The 16,694-nt window shown below is 39.9% G+C and overlaps 1 protein-coding gene across 3 annotated transcripts in view; it reads left to right on the plus strand.

Annotated features, from left to right (window-relative positions):
* Positions 1-15,270, plus strand: part of LOC106871654 (exportin-5) — a 62,064-nt gene extending 46,794 nt beyond the window's left edge. For 2 of the 3 annotated variants that reach the window (XM_089360344.1, XM_089360345.1), the window contains exons 29-32: positions 2,167-2,307; positions 4,453-4,524; positions 6,308-6,403; positions 10,679-11,273. In XM_089360344.1, coding sequence (XP_089216470.1) covers positions 2,167-2,307; positions 4,453-4,524; positions 6,308-6,403; positions 10,679-10,831 — 462 coding nt within the window. In that variant the 3' untranslated portion in view covers positions 10,832-11,273. Of the gene's footprint in view, positions 1-2,166; positions 2,308-4,452; positions 4,525-6,307; positions 6,404-10,678; positions 11,274-14,290 lie in introns of those variants that run through there. The other variant, XM_089360346.1, reaches the window with a different exon arrangement.
* Positions 15,271-16,694: the final 1,424 nt, after the last annotated feature.

The raw sequence follows: 16,694 nt of genomic DNA on the forward strand, positions 1-16,694 counted from the left end.
GACCACCAGATAAGGGATCGGGGGACCCTGTCAAAGGCTTTCTCCATGTCAACGAAAGCCAGGTACAGAGGTTTATCCTTAGCTAGGTATTTCTCCTGCAACTGTCTCACTAGAAATAAGGCATCAGTAGTGCTTTTACCTGGCACGAACCCAAACTGCATCTCATCTAAATTGATTCGCTCCCTAATTAGTTGGGCTATGACCCTCTCTGTAACTTTCATAACCTGATCTAACAGCTTGATGCCTCTGTAATTATTTGTATCTAAAGCGTCACCTTTACCTTTGTAGCAGTTGACTATGATGCTGCTACACCAGTCATTGGGTATGACTCCTTCGTGTATCACCTGGTTCGTAATACGGGTGACTAGGCTATAGCCAACACTGCCAGATATTTTGAGCATCTCTGCAGTGATTCCTGATGGGCCGGGGGCTTTCCCGGTCTTCATACTCTTAATTGCTTTATCTACCCTGGTACTATCAACTCGGATAGCTGGTCCCTCTATTGGGTCGACATACGGCAGGCTCTCTTCCTCCCATTCATTCTCTTTATTTTGAAATGATCCAAGACTTGTGAGTTAAATCTGATTGAGGGTAACTACATGTAAGCCTTTCAAGTGTGTGCCTACATATATATATATATATATCTTGTTTCAGTCCTTAAGCTACGGCCATGCTGGGGCACCACCTTGAAGAATTTTTAGTTGAATGTACCGACCCCAGTACTTACCTTTTATAAGTCTGGTGCTTATTCAATTGGCCTCTTTTGCTGAACCGCTAAGTTACAGGGTCGTAAACACACCAGCACCGGTTGTCAAGCTGTGGTAGGAGGACGAATACAGACACAAACACATAAATAGTAGAGCGCTAACAGCACCATCTGAGAGTGATCATTGCCAGAGCAGCTGTCTGGCTTCCATGCCGGTGGCACGTAAAAGCACCCACTACACTCTCGGGGTGGTTGGCACAAGGAAGGGCATCCAGCTGTAGAAACTCTGCCAGATCAGATTGGAGTCTGATGCAGGCATTTGGTTTGCCAGTCCTCAGTCAAATCGTCCAACCCATGCTAGCATGGAAAGCAGATGTTAAACGATGATGATGATGATATATATTTGACAGACTTCTTTCAGTTTCCATCTATCAAATCCACTCACAAGGCTTTGGTCAGCCTGAGGCTGTAATAGCAGACACTTGCCCAAGGTATCACACAGTAGGACTGAAGCCAAAACAATGTGATTGAGAAGCAAGCTTCTTATCACACAACTACATCTGCACCTTTATATATATATATATATATATATATATATATATATATTACAGTTCTATATTTAAGAGATGAGGAATTATTTACATTATTTACATTATCTACATTTGACGGATATTCGTCCTCATCTTGTTTGTTGTTAACACAATGTTTCGGCTGATATACCCTCCAGCCTTCGTCAGGTGTCTTGGGGAAATTTCGAACCTGGGTTCTCATTCCTATCGATGTTACTATTATTATTATTATTATTATTATTATATTATTATTATTAATCAGGTCGCTGCCGTGAATCGAACTCGGAACCTTGGGGTTAGTAGCCTGCGCTCTTAACCACTACGCCATATGCCCACGGGCATATGGCGTAGTGGTTAAGAGCGCGGGCTACTAACCCCAAGGTTCCGAGTTCGATTCACGGCAGCGACCTGGTTAATAATAATATAATAATAATAATAATAATAGTAACATCGATAGGAATGAGAACCCAGGTTCGAAATTTCCCCAAGACACCTGAAGAAGGCTGGAGGGTATATCAGCCGAAACGTTGTGTTAACAACAAACAAGATGAGGACGAATATCCGTCAAATGTATATAATGTAAATATATATGTGTGTGTGTGTGTGTGTGTGTGTGTGTGTGTGTGTGTGTGTGTGTGTGTGTGTGTGTGTGTGTGTAATAATGTATGACCTAGTAGTTATGGTGTTGCACCCATGATGGCAAAATTGTGATTTCAATTCCTGGACTGGGTGATGCTTTATATTTGCCACTGACATATTCAAACTGGTAATAACATTGCACAAAATATTTTGTCTTCTCCACCAATTCTGATTTCAACTCAACATGTGCAAAACTTTTCAGTTTTTAATATTTCTCTCTCTCTCTCTCTTTCATGAAATCTCCGCTTGTAGATGCTTGCTGACAAAACAGTAACCTCAGCTGTTGCCCATCACTTACTTCATGCTGTCTTGTTAGGACTAAAACTACATGGTCAACATGAAGCAGGCCAGGCTATGTTGCTGAGTCTGGGATTACAAGTCTATGAAGTTCTGGTGAGTAAAATCATAAAATCCTGTCTATCTGTCTCTCTCTCTGTAACGCATACATACATACCACCATTACTATGACCATTATTTTATGCCCGTGCTGCCATGGTCTGTACTGGCACCAGCACAGGTGCTTTTTACGCGGCACCAGCACAGGTGATTTCTATGTGGCACCAGCATGGGTACTTTTTAAGTGGCACACGCACTTTGTTATTTTCCAAATTGATTGACACAAAAGCAGTACAGTTTGAAAGAAATATAATAATGAACAGATTAAACAATCTACGAGAAAATCTGTTGTCCAGATTAACATCAACCTTTCAGTATTTATTTAACTAACTCTCATCATCATGATCCCAATCAATTCTTAATTAGCGTCACTGTACTCCTAGTGAATTTTGGCATGGCCCCTATGATTAGATATTCTTCCTTAAAGCATTTCTTGATTATATTTCAACCTTTTTTTACGACACAGACTCATGTCTTACCTTAGTACAGAATCTGTTTTAGTAGGATCAGCCCTCTCCTTGCAGATTAATTTTGCCACTTGAATAAACTGGAGCAATGTGAAATAAAGTGTCTTGTTCAAGGATACATCACGCTACTGGTAATCGAACTCACGGCCTTACAAACGTGAGCCAAGTACTCTCACCAGTCAGCTATGTACCTTCACAATAATAATAATAATAAGGGTCATTTAACATCCATTGTCCATGCTGCCATAGACTGGATGGTTTGACCTAGGCTGCTAAGCTGAGGGGCTGCACTAGACTCCCATCTGATTTGGCATGGTTTCTACAGCTGGATGCCCTTCCTAATGCTAACCACTCCAAGAATGTAATGGGTGCTTTTACGTGCCACTGGCACGGGTGCGAGATGTGTGACACCAGTGCTTGCCGTGACTACAATTTCACTTGGTTTCATGGATCTTCTTCTCAAGCACAGCATATTGCCAAAATTCTAATTTATTTGTCATTGCCTCTGTGAGGCCCAATGCTCAAAAGGTCCTTTTTACACGCCAATGATTTCTAATGTATGTGTGGCATGGATGCTGCAGGTGTTAATCTACCCCAATCAAGAATTTTTTTTTTTTATTCCATCCAGAAGCAAGTGTAATACAATGGTGTGGATACAATTGACTACATCCAATTTTCTTTGCTGTGATCTTTTGGGCAGATTTTCTGAGGCACTGTATTAGAATATCATAACCTTTCTGTCACCTACGTGTTTGGTTATCTTTTACAAGAAGCATGGTGTACCTATTAAATAATCAAGGTACACGTGGTCATCATATCTTCATCATTGTTTCACAGTCCACTTTAGTATATCTAAAGAATTTTGTCAAGATGAATTTTCTGCTGCCAGATGCTTTTCCTGTCACCAACTCTTACTTGTTTCTGAGCATGGTAACATATCCTCATAACCAGACATGTTTTCATGGAACGTTGGAAGCAAAGGATATGCTTGCATCACGGTGACATTTGTGTACACCTATCACATGATGTCTAGGCAAAGAGACAGTAGCTCACACACACACACACGAGCTTCTCTTGGTTTCTATCTACCAAATGCACTCAGAAAGCTTCGTTTAACCCAGGGGCTATAAGACTGAACCTTGAAACTATGTGGCTGGAAAGCAAATTTCTTACTCCACTATAGGCACAGGCCTTGCCTGTTCCTATACTGGAGTAAGTATACAACAAATTACAATGTTACAGGGAAGATGCAGAAATTATTTATCCATCCATCCACCTACCTTCTCCACTCGTTATTCCAGAGACGGTCATAGGATTAGAGTCTTCAGGCACCTCTTCCTTAGGCTCCTATAAGAAGTAACCATCATTACACTTTCTGGCTGAAATTCCAAGCATGATCTGAGATTACAGATATTATCCAACCATCTCATTCTTGGTCTACTGCTAGGTTTCCTACCAGTTGTCTTGGCTTAAAGAATTCGCCTTTTGACTGTTTCCTGCAGCTTTCTAATCACACGTCCATAGTTCTGGAGCTGTGACCTGTCAATGCAGAAAAGTAACAGCTTGACCTCAACAAAATCTCCAATCTCTGAGCCATGCCATCTATCGAGTAACATTACCCTTATTGTTGTTTTGTTTGGTTCATTCAATGCATTTTCCACTTTTTCTGCCACAGCGCCCTCTATTTCCTGATATCCGGTTAGTGATGCAACAACAGATACCATATTGTACAGAAACATCTCTGAAGGTTTGTCATATTTCTTCTTGTCTTGTTCTATTCATTTAATAACGATTCACCTCACATCCTCAAATTCAATGTTATTTTAGCTAATTTAACCCTTTAGCATTTAAACTGGCCATATCCGGCCAAAAGTATTCTGCCTGTTTTATGTTCAAACTGGCCAGATCTGGCCTCTCACATCAATCCTACAATATTGTTTTTAAAATTAACAGCTACCTCATCAAGATCTCATAGCTACAAGATAATGCATAATTAGTTCAAAACAATGTGGATAAAAAAGCATTAATTTTGGCAGAATAATACAAACACTAATGGGTTAAAGAAGGTGGGTGCATTCACTAGCCTTTTTTTTTTTTTTGTATTAACCCTTTTGTTACCAACCCGGCTGAATCCGGCTCTGGCTAGTTTTGAATTAAAATCTTCCATCAAACCTTAGTCACAATTTATGTTCCTAACACTCGCTTAATAACTAAGTTCTTTTACTAAATTCTTTGTTATATTTAAAGAAACACAGAGCATCTCAAAATAAATACAGTAATGAAAGGGTTAAGACAATATTTTCCTAATTGATATTGCAATCATTAACTGTTTTGTGATCTCATGTGTAACCAGAATACATTGGCTTTGTGTTTTAATCCATTTTAATCTCTTTAACATAGTACCCTGTATATTTTCATTCAGAGGTGTTTAGTAAATATATATTTGAACGAAAATATACATCCACTGTACTCTGAGGTATCTGTCACTTATTTCTAACCCGAAATACTGCATTCATGATGTTATTCTCCTTTTCAATCATTAACAATTGGTAGCTATCATATCTATCAGTAACTATATAATAAATCATAATGGATCCAAAACAATTTCTGTACTTAGTCTTCCTTATATACAGATTCAAAGTAAATAATAAAAAGATATATTTTTTCATGAAAATTGAAGAAAAAAAATGTCTGTTAAGAGGTTAAAAGCTGTGAAGCATTAAGAATGTGTTTGAGTTAGTATTTGACTCTCCAGTGATAACAAGTCTGAGGTGAGGATGAATGGTGACCAATCCATATCATGTCAGGCTAGTATTTGATTCTCAGGTATGAGACGTTTTGGCACAGCCGTTTTGGTGTCACCAATTTGGCATCGCTGATTTGACTGACTTATTTGGCATCAGATGATTTGACCCTTTAGCATTCAGATTACTCTGTCAAATGTAATGCTTATTTATTCACATTTCTTTCAAATCAATCATGCACCATCTCATAGCTCTGAGATTTCTGACAATGATGTGACATTCTATTTTTAGAATGACATTGTAGGGTAGGTGTAAGAGGTCAGACCTGGCCAGTTTAACCATAAAACAGAATATTTGGGCCAGATATGGCCAGCTTAAATGCTAACAGGGTAATGTTTTCCTTGTTCTTTCTTCCCCCCCCCCACTCTCTCTCTCTCTCAGCATATTTCTTTTTATGTCGGAAAGTATTTCTATCATTTATGTTAAATTGATAAGTTTTATTGACTTTTTCTCCCATACTCTTTCTCTCTCTATTTCTCTCTCTCTCTCTCTGTACATACCTCCAGTGCTAAAAAGTGCTGCTGCCAAAACCAGGTTGTATATTCAATCTGCCATACCAAATCGGTAGCGTCCAAACAGCTGCTCCGAATTGTCCCATTCCATCGATTCTCCATTGATGAGTAGGTTTAGCAAAGGAGTGAATGGATGACCAACTAGCTTTGTGTTGCGTTATGAATGTCAACCATAATTCTTAGTTTTGGCATTGATTTCTTCCTCTTGTTGCAGTCGTTTGATGACAAAGTCCTCCACGTGGCACCTCAGAAACAGTCTGACAAAAGGAAAAAAGATGCTTTTAAAAAGCTGGTCTCTGATATTATTGGTGTAAGTAGCTGAATTTTTTTTTTTTTTTTTTTTTTTCTAATTTTCTAATTTTCTATTGGAAAAATCTTTGATATTTTAATAGCTTTGGTTTAAGCTTAATCTAGTTTAGTTCTTTGAGCTTGCTTTTAACATCATCTTAAAATCTCTTGTATAAACCAAAGAATGATGGCTATTACCTTATTGTGTTCATAAATTATTTATAATACTGATTGTGTGTGTTATAATATTATATATATATAATAGATTATCTACCATAATTAAATGTAGGTACAGGCATGGATGTGTGGGTAAGAAGTTGTTTTCACATCCACATGGTTTATAGTTCAATCCCATTTTGTGGTACCTTGGATCCTTTTTACTATAGCCTTGACCATACCGATCTTTTGGTGAGGCCATTTTTTAGGTAGAAACTGAAGGAAGCCAATCATATATGGATATACAACATTTGCTCATGTATTAAGCCACACCGTGTTATACTTGATTTTAACTGAAAAAACTGGGGTGTCACTTGTACACAGGGTAAAGTTTGAATAGGAAGTGGGGGGGCTGCCTCAACAAAATTCTGTCTGACTCATGCAAGCATGGAAAAGTGGATGTTAAAACAACAATATATATAGATAGATGAAATAAGTAGATAGATAGATAGGGTTCTATCTATCTACCGATAGATAGAAAGATAGATGAAATAGATTGGTAGATGGATTGATATGTGTGTGTGTTTATGTCTCCTTGTCTTTCTGTCATGTGGTATTTGTAAATGAGTGTCACTGTCGTACAAGCAGTGTCATGCATTTCCAACATTCTGTGAAAACATGTCTGTCCTTGTAGAAGTATTATCTTGCTTGGGAACAGGTGGAGGGGGTAGGGACAAGAAAGGCATTAGGTTGTAGTAAAACAGTCTCAAACTCCATCCAGCCCCTGCTAACACGGAACAGTAATGATGATGATGGTATATACATGGGAAGGGTATCCAGCTGTAGAAACTCTGCCAGATCAGGTTGGAGCCTGGTGCAGCCATCTGGTTCGCCAGTCCGCAGTCAAATCATCCAACCCATGCTAGCATGGAAAGCAGACGTTAAACGATGATGATATATAATCACAGATTAGAAGGAATTTGTTGTTCTTGCTACAGTAAGCCTTTCTACAGTACTAAATGTACTCTGCCAAAGCCAGTACCAAAAATAAGAAAGAACACAGAAAAGGAGTGAATTCGTCGAGCTGTAAGTCTGGTCACCTGTCTGAGATACCAGTGCTTTCTGCGTGCTTGAGGCCAGTGAATGACCTCTGGTGATTTCTTTGGCATGCGCTGTGTGCTTTTCAAAGACTGTTTTGTGATAATAGAATGGTGTCTGGTGTTTGCCTTCCTTGAGGTATTTTTTATAGAGAAGATAGAAGTGGAACAAAAACTGGTGATGATGGTTATCAGGTTGCAAAAACTAATATTTTAACTACGTTATAAGGATGCAAAACCTCTAGATTAACACATCCTTAGAGAGTAGGGTGGACAGAAAACAGACTCGACGATAGCAGGAACAAAGTGGGAGTAGTGATGTCAAAGACTGGAAGTAGTGGTGGTGGGATGAGGGTTCTGGGGTGAGTGTATGATTGAGGCATGAGATTGTGGTGGATGGTGAGGGGTGGTGGTTGTGTCTTACATCTCCTGAACCTCTCCCATGTCATCACCATCACCATCATTTAATGTTCACTTTTCCATGCTTGCTAAGGCCAGATGGAATTTGTCAAGTCAGATTTTCTGTGGCTGGATGCTCTTCCTGTCAGCAACCTTCACTTGTTTCCAAGCAAGATAATATTTTCCCCATGGCCAGACATGTTTTCACAGAATACTGGAAATGAATTGCATCCATTTACAACAATTATGCAATGTTTTGACTAAGGTACACGCACACATTTTTATATTAATGAATGACAAGGGAACAAGAATCATGAAATCAACTTCATCGGCTTACATCTGTTTCTGCTATAAGAAGCAGTACACTCTGAGCTAAGTGCCTGTGTAACATCCTATAGCTTCTTTATGTGTTAATTAAATGAAGTGTATTAATAAAAAAAATATCACGCTCTGCTTTATGCTTTCCTCTAATACATATGTATAAAAAGCTCTAACAACTGGTTATTAGTATTGCTTTTCCTAAGCAAAATCATAAAATCATCATCATCGTCGTTTAACTTCCGCTTTCCATGCTAGCATGGGTTGGACGATTTGACTGAAGACTGGTGGACCAGGTGGCTACACCAGTCTCCAATCTGATTTGGCAGAGTTTCTACAGCTGGATGCCCTTCCTAACGCCAACCACTCCGAGAGTGTAGTAGGTGCTTTTACGTGCTACTGGCACGAAGGCCAGTCAGGCGGTACTGGCAACCAAGTCAGGCGATACTGGCAAAGTCAGGCAGCTGGTTAGATGTAAACTAGTTGGCTCCACCTGCCTTGACCTTCAGAATACAATGCTGTGAAGCATTTTGTCTAATATCTCTAACAATTCTGTCATTCCTCTGCCTGAACTAGCATTCTGATATATTGACTCCCCCATCAGAAGGATGAATGCTTCAGTCTTTGTTGTGGTATGGTGGCATGTGTGCCTCAAAGACCCTAAGAGCTGAGCCAGTGGAGTGCAAGCACCTGATGAAGCCACCCATGTTGGACAGGTCAAAAGACAGAGGCCATGGACCACCTCTTCCCAGTGGTGAAAATGGGTTTATGTAGGGCCTAGAGAAAAAACAGCTTCAGAAGTGTTAACGGCAATTCAAAAACAACAATACCTGGGAAAGGAAGGCCCTTCCTTGGGCAAATATGGAGGTAAGGACCTCCTTCAGTCATGAATGATCATGGGACTGCACCTAGAAAGTTACCCTCCAAGGCAGGAGTCCGGGCAAGATTGTTCATGGAAAATCAGCAGTTGCCCATGCATACCATCCTCTCCTCTCCACACCACTGATGTTATCCAAGGGAAAGGCAAAGGGGCTGATACGGCTTGGCACCAGTGACATCACAACTCATTTCTACAGCTGAGTGAACTGGAGCAACATGAAATGAAGTGTCTTGCTCAAGAACACAACACACAGCCTGGTCCAGGAATCAAACTCACTACCTAGGGATTGTGAGCCTGATGCTCTAACCATTGAGTCATGTGCCTTCATGGAGGAAGAGTAGAAAAATCAGGGATCTAACTGGAGCAAAGCAGAAAAGACAGCCCAGAGTGAAGAACATGGAAGAAAAGTTGTTGATGGTATCTGCTCCATAGGGGAGTGAAGCGCTATGTTAAGTAAAGTAAGAAGGATGAAAAGCAGTGTCTTCAGCAGGGTTTGAACTCATTATGTAAAGCACCAGGACAAATACTTGTTGGCATTTTGTCCGATATTCTAACAATTCTGCCACTTTGCTAATAATTATGACTACAAACTGACACAGGAGAGAGGGCCACCTAATTCTGGCAGAGAACCTTTCTAGTGCTGGTGACAGCATAAAATGCATGCAATCCACATTGTAAAGTGGTCGGTGATAGGGAGGGCATCCACCTGTAGAACTCTTGCAGGAAGAAAAACTGACAACTTCTACTGGTGCCTTTACCTACCTGATGGTAATGGACCTCTACAGATGGTGAAATAATGGGTGTCCATCCAGTCATACAGTCATGAGGTGTATGTGTACACACACATGCATGCACGCACATGGGAAAGGTTGACTGACTTCAAAGTTTCTCCAATGGTCAGCTTTGTCAGATTGTCTGATGAAGCCAGCTACCATCAAAATTTGAAGCCACTTTCAATGTTTTCCTTATAAAAATGAACCTTATTCTCTAACTATATATCAATGATTTTTAGTGAATGTGCACACACACTCGTGTTTATCATGTTTTGCAGTCCTCCATGGAAACATGTCTGGCCATTCAGCTGTTTGTATTTGAAGGATTAAAGGAAATAATTCTTCGCTTGACAACAGGAAGAGCATTCATCCGTAGAAAATCTGCTACAATGTGTTTTAAGAGAACCATGTAAACCTGGAGAGGTGGACATTGAAATGGTGATAATGTGTGTGTATGTGTGTATACAATGGCTTCCATAAAGATTCTGTCAACCGATTTCATTCAGAGAGCAATGGTTAGCTGAAGGCTATAGTAAAAGACACTTGCCCAAGGTACCGGGCAGTGGGATTGAACCTGAAAAATATGGAGTTGGAAAGTGAGCTTCTTAACCGTACAACCATATCAATTATATATTTATATAATAATGATTTTAAATTTTCTTTTAATTCCACAGAAAAATCTCGGTGAGCACTTCAAGAAAGAAAGGCATTTTGAAAGACTCCCCCCTATATTCCAGCTGAAGAATAAACTGCCTTCTCTTGACATTCTAGATGCTTCCGAATCTACTGGCCTTGCCAATCTTTTCTGCGTTGACGCAACCAAGTAATGGCAGTTTGTATGCTAGCCATGGCCACCACCTGCCAACCAAGTCTTTACACAAAAAAAAAAAAAAAATGCAAAACGAAAAAAATAAACCTCCATGCTGCAACAAGAAAATAACTGCTGTGGAATCGAAAATGCTCAAACTGTGCTGGGAACTGAAAGATTTGAGTGAATGAGAGAGAGAAGAAGAAGGAGATCTAAATCATTGGAAGTTTTTGAAAAACACAACATAAACCGCAAAAAAAAATGTCTCATTGTGTATGTGTGCGTGTGTGTGCGTGTCGAAGGGACCTGCTCTGTGATGTCAGCCCATGACATCATAATGTTTGCCCCCAACTACAGAGACCTACTAATGCAGTCTAGCACTGATGTTGGCTACAAACAACATTATCTGTGATTTTACTTCATGTCATTCATTAAAAAATAAGGGCAAAAAACTTTCAAAATGTTTTTTTTTTTTTTTTTTTGGTTTATGTTTAAGTATTGTGTTGTCTCCTTGACTTCGCTTTGTGTGATATCCTCATCTTTATCATCATTTAACATCCGTTTTCCATGCTGGCATGGGTTGGACGGTTTGACAGGAGCAGACTCCAGTTATAACTTTTGATGACTTTGATAGGTTTCGGCCAGTATAGACCCAGGTCATGTCTAACTTAATAGCACTGTTTTGGCATTGCTTCTACAATTGGATGCCCTTCCTAATGCCAACCATTTTACAGAGTGAACTGGGTGGTTTTAACATGGCACCAGCATGTCAGTGACACACAACTGGCATCTTTTGTTTCCACTTTTCTGTGAAAACCTGTCAGGGCATGGGGAAATATTATGTTGCTTGGAGAGAGATGAGGGTTAGCAACAGGAAGAGCATCTAACCCATGCAAGCATTAAAATGTTGATGGTGGTGGTGATGATGATGAATGTGTAGAGGTGCATGGCTATGTGGTTAGGGTGTTCAACTCATGTCCTTAAGGACATGAGTTTGATTCCCAGCGCTACACTGTGTCCTTGAGCAAGACACTTTATTTCACATTGCTCCACTACACTTAGCTGGCAAAAATGAGTTGTGTCTGTTTTTTTCAAAGGACCAGCCTTTCACATTCTGTATCATGCTGAATCTCCCTGAGGACTAATGTTAAGGGTGTGCATGTCTCTGGAATACTCAGCCACTTGCACGTTAATTTCACGAGCAGGCTGTCCTGTTGATCAGATCAATTGGAACCCTCAGCATTGTAACCAGTGGAGTGCCAGTTTTTAATATGTAGCGGGTGAATTAACAGAGACTCTTCTTTTGTAGGGAAGTGGTTCGACTTAACCTTTTCATCCTTCCACGGTCAGTAAATGAAGTGCCAGTCTGGAGCAATGAACTAGCAGAATCATAAGAGCATTGGACAAGATGCCTTGCAATATTTGTTATGACTCTTTACATTCTGAGTTCAAACCCTGTCAGAGCCAGCTTTGCTTTTCCATCCTTCCAAGATCAATAAACAAAGTACGTGTGTGGCGCAGTGGATGAGTGGAATTATTAGAGCAATGTCTTGCATTTTGAGTTCAAATTCTGCTGGGGTCAGCTTTGAGTCGTTATCCTTCCAGAATCAATAAAGTACTAGTCCTCAGTGGTGGACTGATGGAATCTTTGAAACATTGGATGGGATGCTTTGTGATATTTATTCTGGTTCTTTCGGTTCTGAGTTCAAATCCTACCATGACCTGCTTGGGTGATATAAGCTTCATTAAATACATCTTGGTCATTTATTGTTTGGTATAGCCTGAGGTGGTCAGTGATGTACCAGAAGACTAATGATCAATAGCGTTCCACCCATGGCCAACCAGTCATTTTTTTAAAACCAAATATTGTCTAATTCAAACAATGGAATAAACGCAATGGGAGGAAGAAGTGGAGTTAGTAGCATTTCAAGAAGAATTCTTTGTAGATGAGAACGACAAACTATTGGCTGGTGTCTGTGTATCGTTTTCATTTTACCGTCTACTTTTCCATACTTGCATGGGTCAGACTGAATTTCGTTGTTAGATATATTACCACCTGCCAACTCTCACCTGCTTCCAAGTAAGGAAACTAGACATGTTTTTCTTGAAAAATTGGAGACGAAGGACAGCGCTTGTATGACATGATGCTCATATCTTTCACAAGATGTCGAGACACATTCACATCTTACGGATTCCTTTAAGTTTCCGTCTACTATTTCTACTCACAAGCGCATCTTAATTTTCCAAAAGATATAAAATAGAAACAAAAGAAAAGATAACTTGTGTCAATTTTTTTTTTTACAAGTATTGAATATATACAGAGTTGTGTCCCTTGATATGAAACTAACTGGTAATAGCTATTCGACAAGTCGAAATCGACAAAATAAGGAGCTAGGCTGGAATGATTTCTGTTCCAGCATGGACGCAATCTGATTATTGAAACCAATGAAATTCTTTCAAAAATTAAAATAAATATAAATTTATTACATTTGGCATATTCTATATAATTTAAATATTTTATCATAGAAGTGCATAGTATACAGACGAGCGGTAAAGAAGTTCCTTCACAATTCCGAAGTCAGGAGTTCGATCACATTGCATGGTGTCTTAAGATAGAATCTTTTTACTGTAGTCCCCATACCTTGTTGTGGAAACTGTATGGAAGCCCGTTGAATGGATTGTACTTGTAATTCAAATGTACATCTTTGTCATACTGATTCTGTTTGAGGATTACGTTATGGATAGGTAACGTATCTGTGGTATATTCAGCTACTTCCATGTTGATCCAGTAAGTAGCTAGTTCAGTTAATTGAACGACTCAATGCTTATCGTTGAAACCGACGGAGTTTTTCTTTTCTTTATTTTTTAAAAACTTTTTTGTCTATATTTCAAAAATAAATAGACACCATCATATTTGAAAGATTTATTTCTAGAAACAAAATAATCTCGTTTGATGCATTGAAATGCTTAATCTATTATTTAGTAGACACGCCTTGTGTATAATACATTAACAAGCTTGAAGCACCAATTAGTGTCTTCACAGATAAAGCAGTATAATGAGGGGTGTCTATTTAATTTTGAGATGTCTATATCATCACCATCATCATTTTACGTCCGTTTTCCATGCTGGTACAGGTTGGACGATTTGACCTCCGGCTGTTCAGGTCGTATGGAGCACCAGACTTCATTGTCTGTTCTAGCATGATTTCTACAGCTTGATACCCTTCCTAATGTCGACCACTTTACAGAGTGTACTGGGTGCTTTTTATGTGGCGCTAGCAGCGGTATTTATCAAATGTAATACTTGTTTTCAATTATCTTGATATATATATATATATACATATATATATATATATACACACGAAATTTACTCATGTTGTTTTGCCTTATGTGAGCCGTGATCGGGCAAAGCTATGATCAAAGGCAACCCATCTATGACCACCTCGTTGTATTTTTCTCTTTTTTTCTTTTTTCACAGGTACAGAGTGAAGTGAAGTAGATACAACGTGGTACCTCATGCTGCTTCGAAATCGCTACCATCGCTCCAGCCTCTTCCCCCCCCCACACACACACACACGGACAGTGTCCTCTCAGCCTTTTGTATTGCAGTTACAATGGCCTCTACTCTGACTCGGCTGGTCTCGTCCATTCATTCTTCGTCTCTCTCTTCCTCCTGGCATTCGTATTTCGTCCGTCCACTACATCAGTCTATGCACTAACTACAACGCCCAGTCCTCCCCCCCCCCCCCCAGAACGCTGACTCTCGGGAAATTCCTCCCAAACAGACACACTCCTTGCCCATGTTGTGCCTCCAGCCGCCAGTTTGCAATGGTTCAAGAATAACATCAATCGCGTTTCGGCGACTTATTTGCCGGACAAGTGAAAAGACCTGAGGCCATGTGTTGATGCTAAAACAATTACAACATGGAAAAAAAATAACCATATTGGCCATTGAAAAGTACTCAAAGACTATTAGATCCACTTAAACATTTATCCCTTATCCAGGGTTTCATCATTCCTGAAAAAGGAACTTCTCTTTGGACTCCTTCCACCGCTGTTTGTCTATGGCCAGTCATGGCCACGTAAGCCCCGGGCTGCGGGTGAAATCATTTCGCCATCATGTCTTTGGTTGGCCTTTGGTCTTGCTCATTGTCTTGGCGTCCATTCTGTCATTTATTATTTGTTATATAATGTTAAAAATTTTGACACTCAGCTTTGATTTTGTTGGCTGATATCTATCTATATATATTTCTTTATTGCCCACAGAGGGGACAAAACAAGGACAGACAAAGGTATTAAGTCGATTACATCGCCCCCAGTGCGTAACTGGTACTTATTTAATCGGCGCGGAATTTGGACCCAAGACGTGACGGGATACCGCCAAGCATTTCGCTCAGCATGCCAACGTTTCTGCCAGCTCGCCGCTATAAAAAATAAATATAAAGGGTTGAACAGAAAGAACATAATGAAGAGAAAAAATGAACGAAAGCACAGCAAACGGGGAAACGAACGAGACCGCGACATACAGAGAACAGGACAAAAACATAGCGAGCAGAAAATGAAGCAAAAACACGATGCAGGGAGAATTCGTGCCTGGTAGCTCATCAATCAATGTCCCAGATATCTAAGTGGTCTCGCGCTTTTAACATTGGTTATATACACGGAGTGCATTCTAGAAGTTCTGAGACTTTTTTTTTCAGAGAGGCATTTATTAATTTGAAAGAAAAACAAAAGGATTCTCTGAATTCAATGCACTTGTCGCATCGCTTCAGCCACCTCGCGAAAGTCCCATAGAAATCCTCCAAGGCGAAGGTGTCCAGTACCCTTGTCACAACCTTTCATCTTCTCAATATCTTCAAAGCGACTGCCCCCGAGGTTCTCCTTCAGCTTGGGAGAACGACAAAAATTCACAGGGAGCAAGGCCGAGACTGTCGAGAGGGTGAGGAACAGTTTTGATACCCGAGAATGCGACAAGCGGTGTTTAGCAGAGTGCTGTTACAGCCGTCTCCTTCGATCTGAAATAACAGACGTTGGCAAGTCAGCTTATTAGATTTATAGTAACCATATACTACGATTTCAATAATCTATAACTGCCTCTCCTATAAAGTCTCAAAACTTCTGGAATGCCCCTCATGCATACACATATATTATTCTTTTACTTGTTTCAGTCACTTGACTGCGGCCATGCTGGAGCACCGCCTTAAAGGGTTTTAGTCGAAGAACTCGATCCTACGACTTATTCTTTGTAAGCCCAATACTTATTTCATCGGTCTCTATTGCCGAACCGCTGTATTATGGGGATGTAAATACACCAACATCGGTTGTCAAGCGATGGTGGACACACGCACACACACAAAACAAATACATACATACATATATATATATATATATATATATATATATATATATATATGACGGGCTTCTTTCAGTTTCCGTCAATCATTTCCACTCACAATGCTTTGGTCAGCCTGGGGCTATAGTAGAAGACACTTGCCCAAGGTGCCACATGGTGGAACTGAACTCGGAATCATGTGGTTGGGAAGTAAGCTACTTATCACAAGAGATCTTCTAAAGGTAAATCATGCCGTATTTCTGCTGGATTTCTGTCACTGAGGAACTTATAGCAGGTTGAAATTACGCGATCTGGCTGTTGCAGCAGCCAACCATAGCAGACGATTCTGATATGTCAACGATATAATTATGTGTGCTTCTATGCACCACGAGTCCTTATGAGAGATCCTTGGCTCGTTAGACACTAAATAACAAATAATAAACGTTTAAGTGAGTTAACAGTGTGTGTTTAGCAATGGCTACCGTGTATCTTTCACACAGCAATCGTATCAATTGTGTTCTCAATAATTTCTGGGCTTTCAGGCTACAGG

Source organism: Octopus bimaculoides, chromosome 11, assembly GCF_046866305.1.
Source record: "Octopus bimaculoides isolate indiv1 chromosome 11, ASM4686630v1, whole genome shotgun sequence".
In the NCBI taxonomy this organism is placed as follows: Eukaryota; Metazoa; Mollusca; class Cephalopoda; order Octopoda; family Octopodidae; genus Octopus; species Octopus bimaculoides.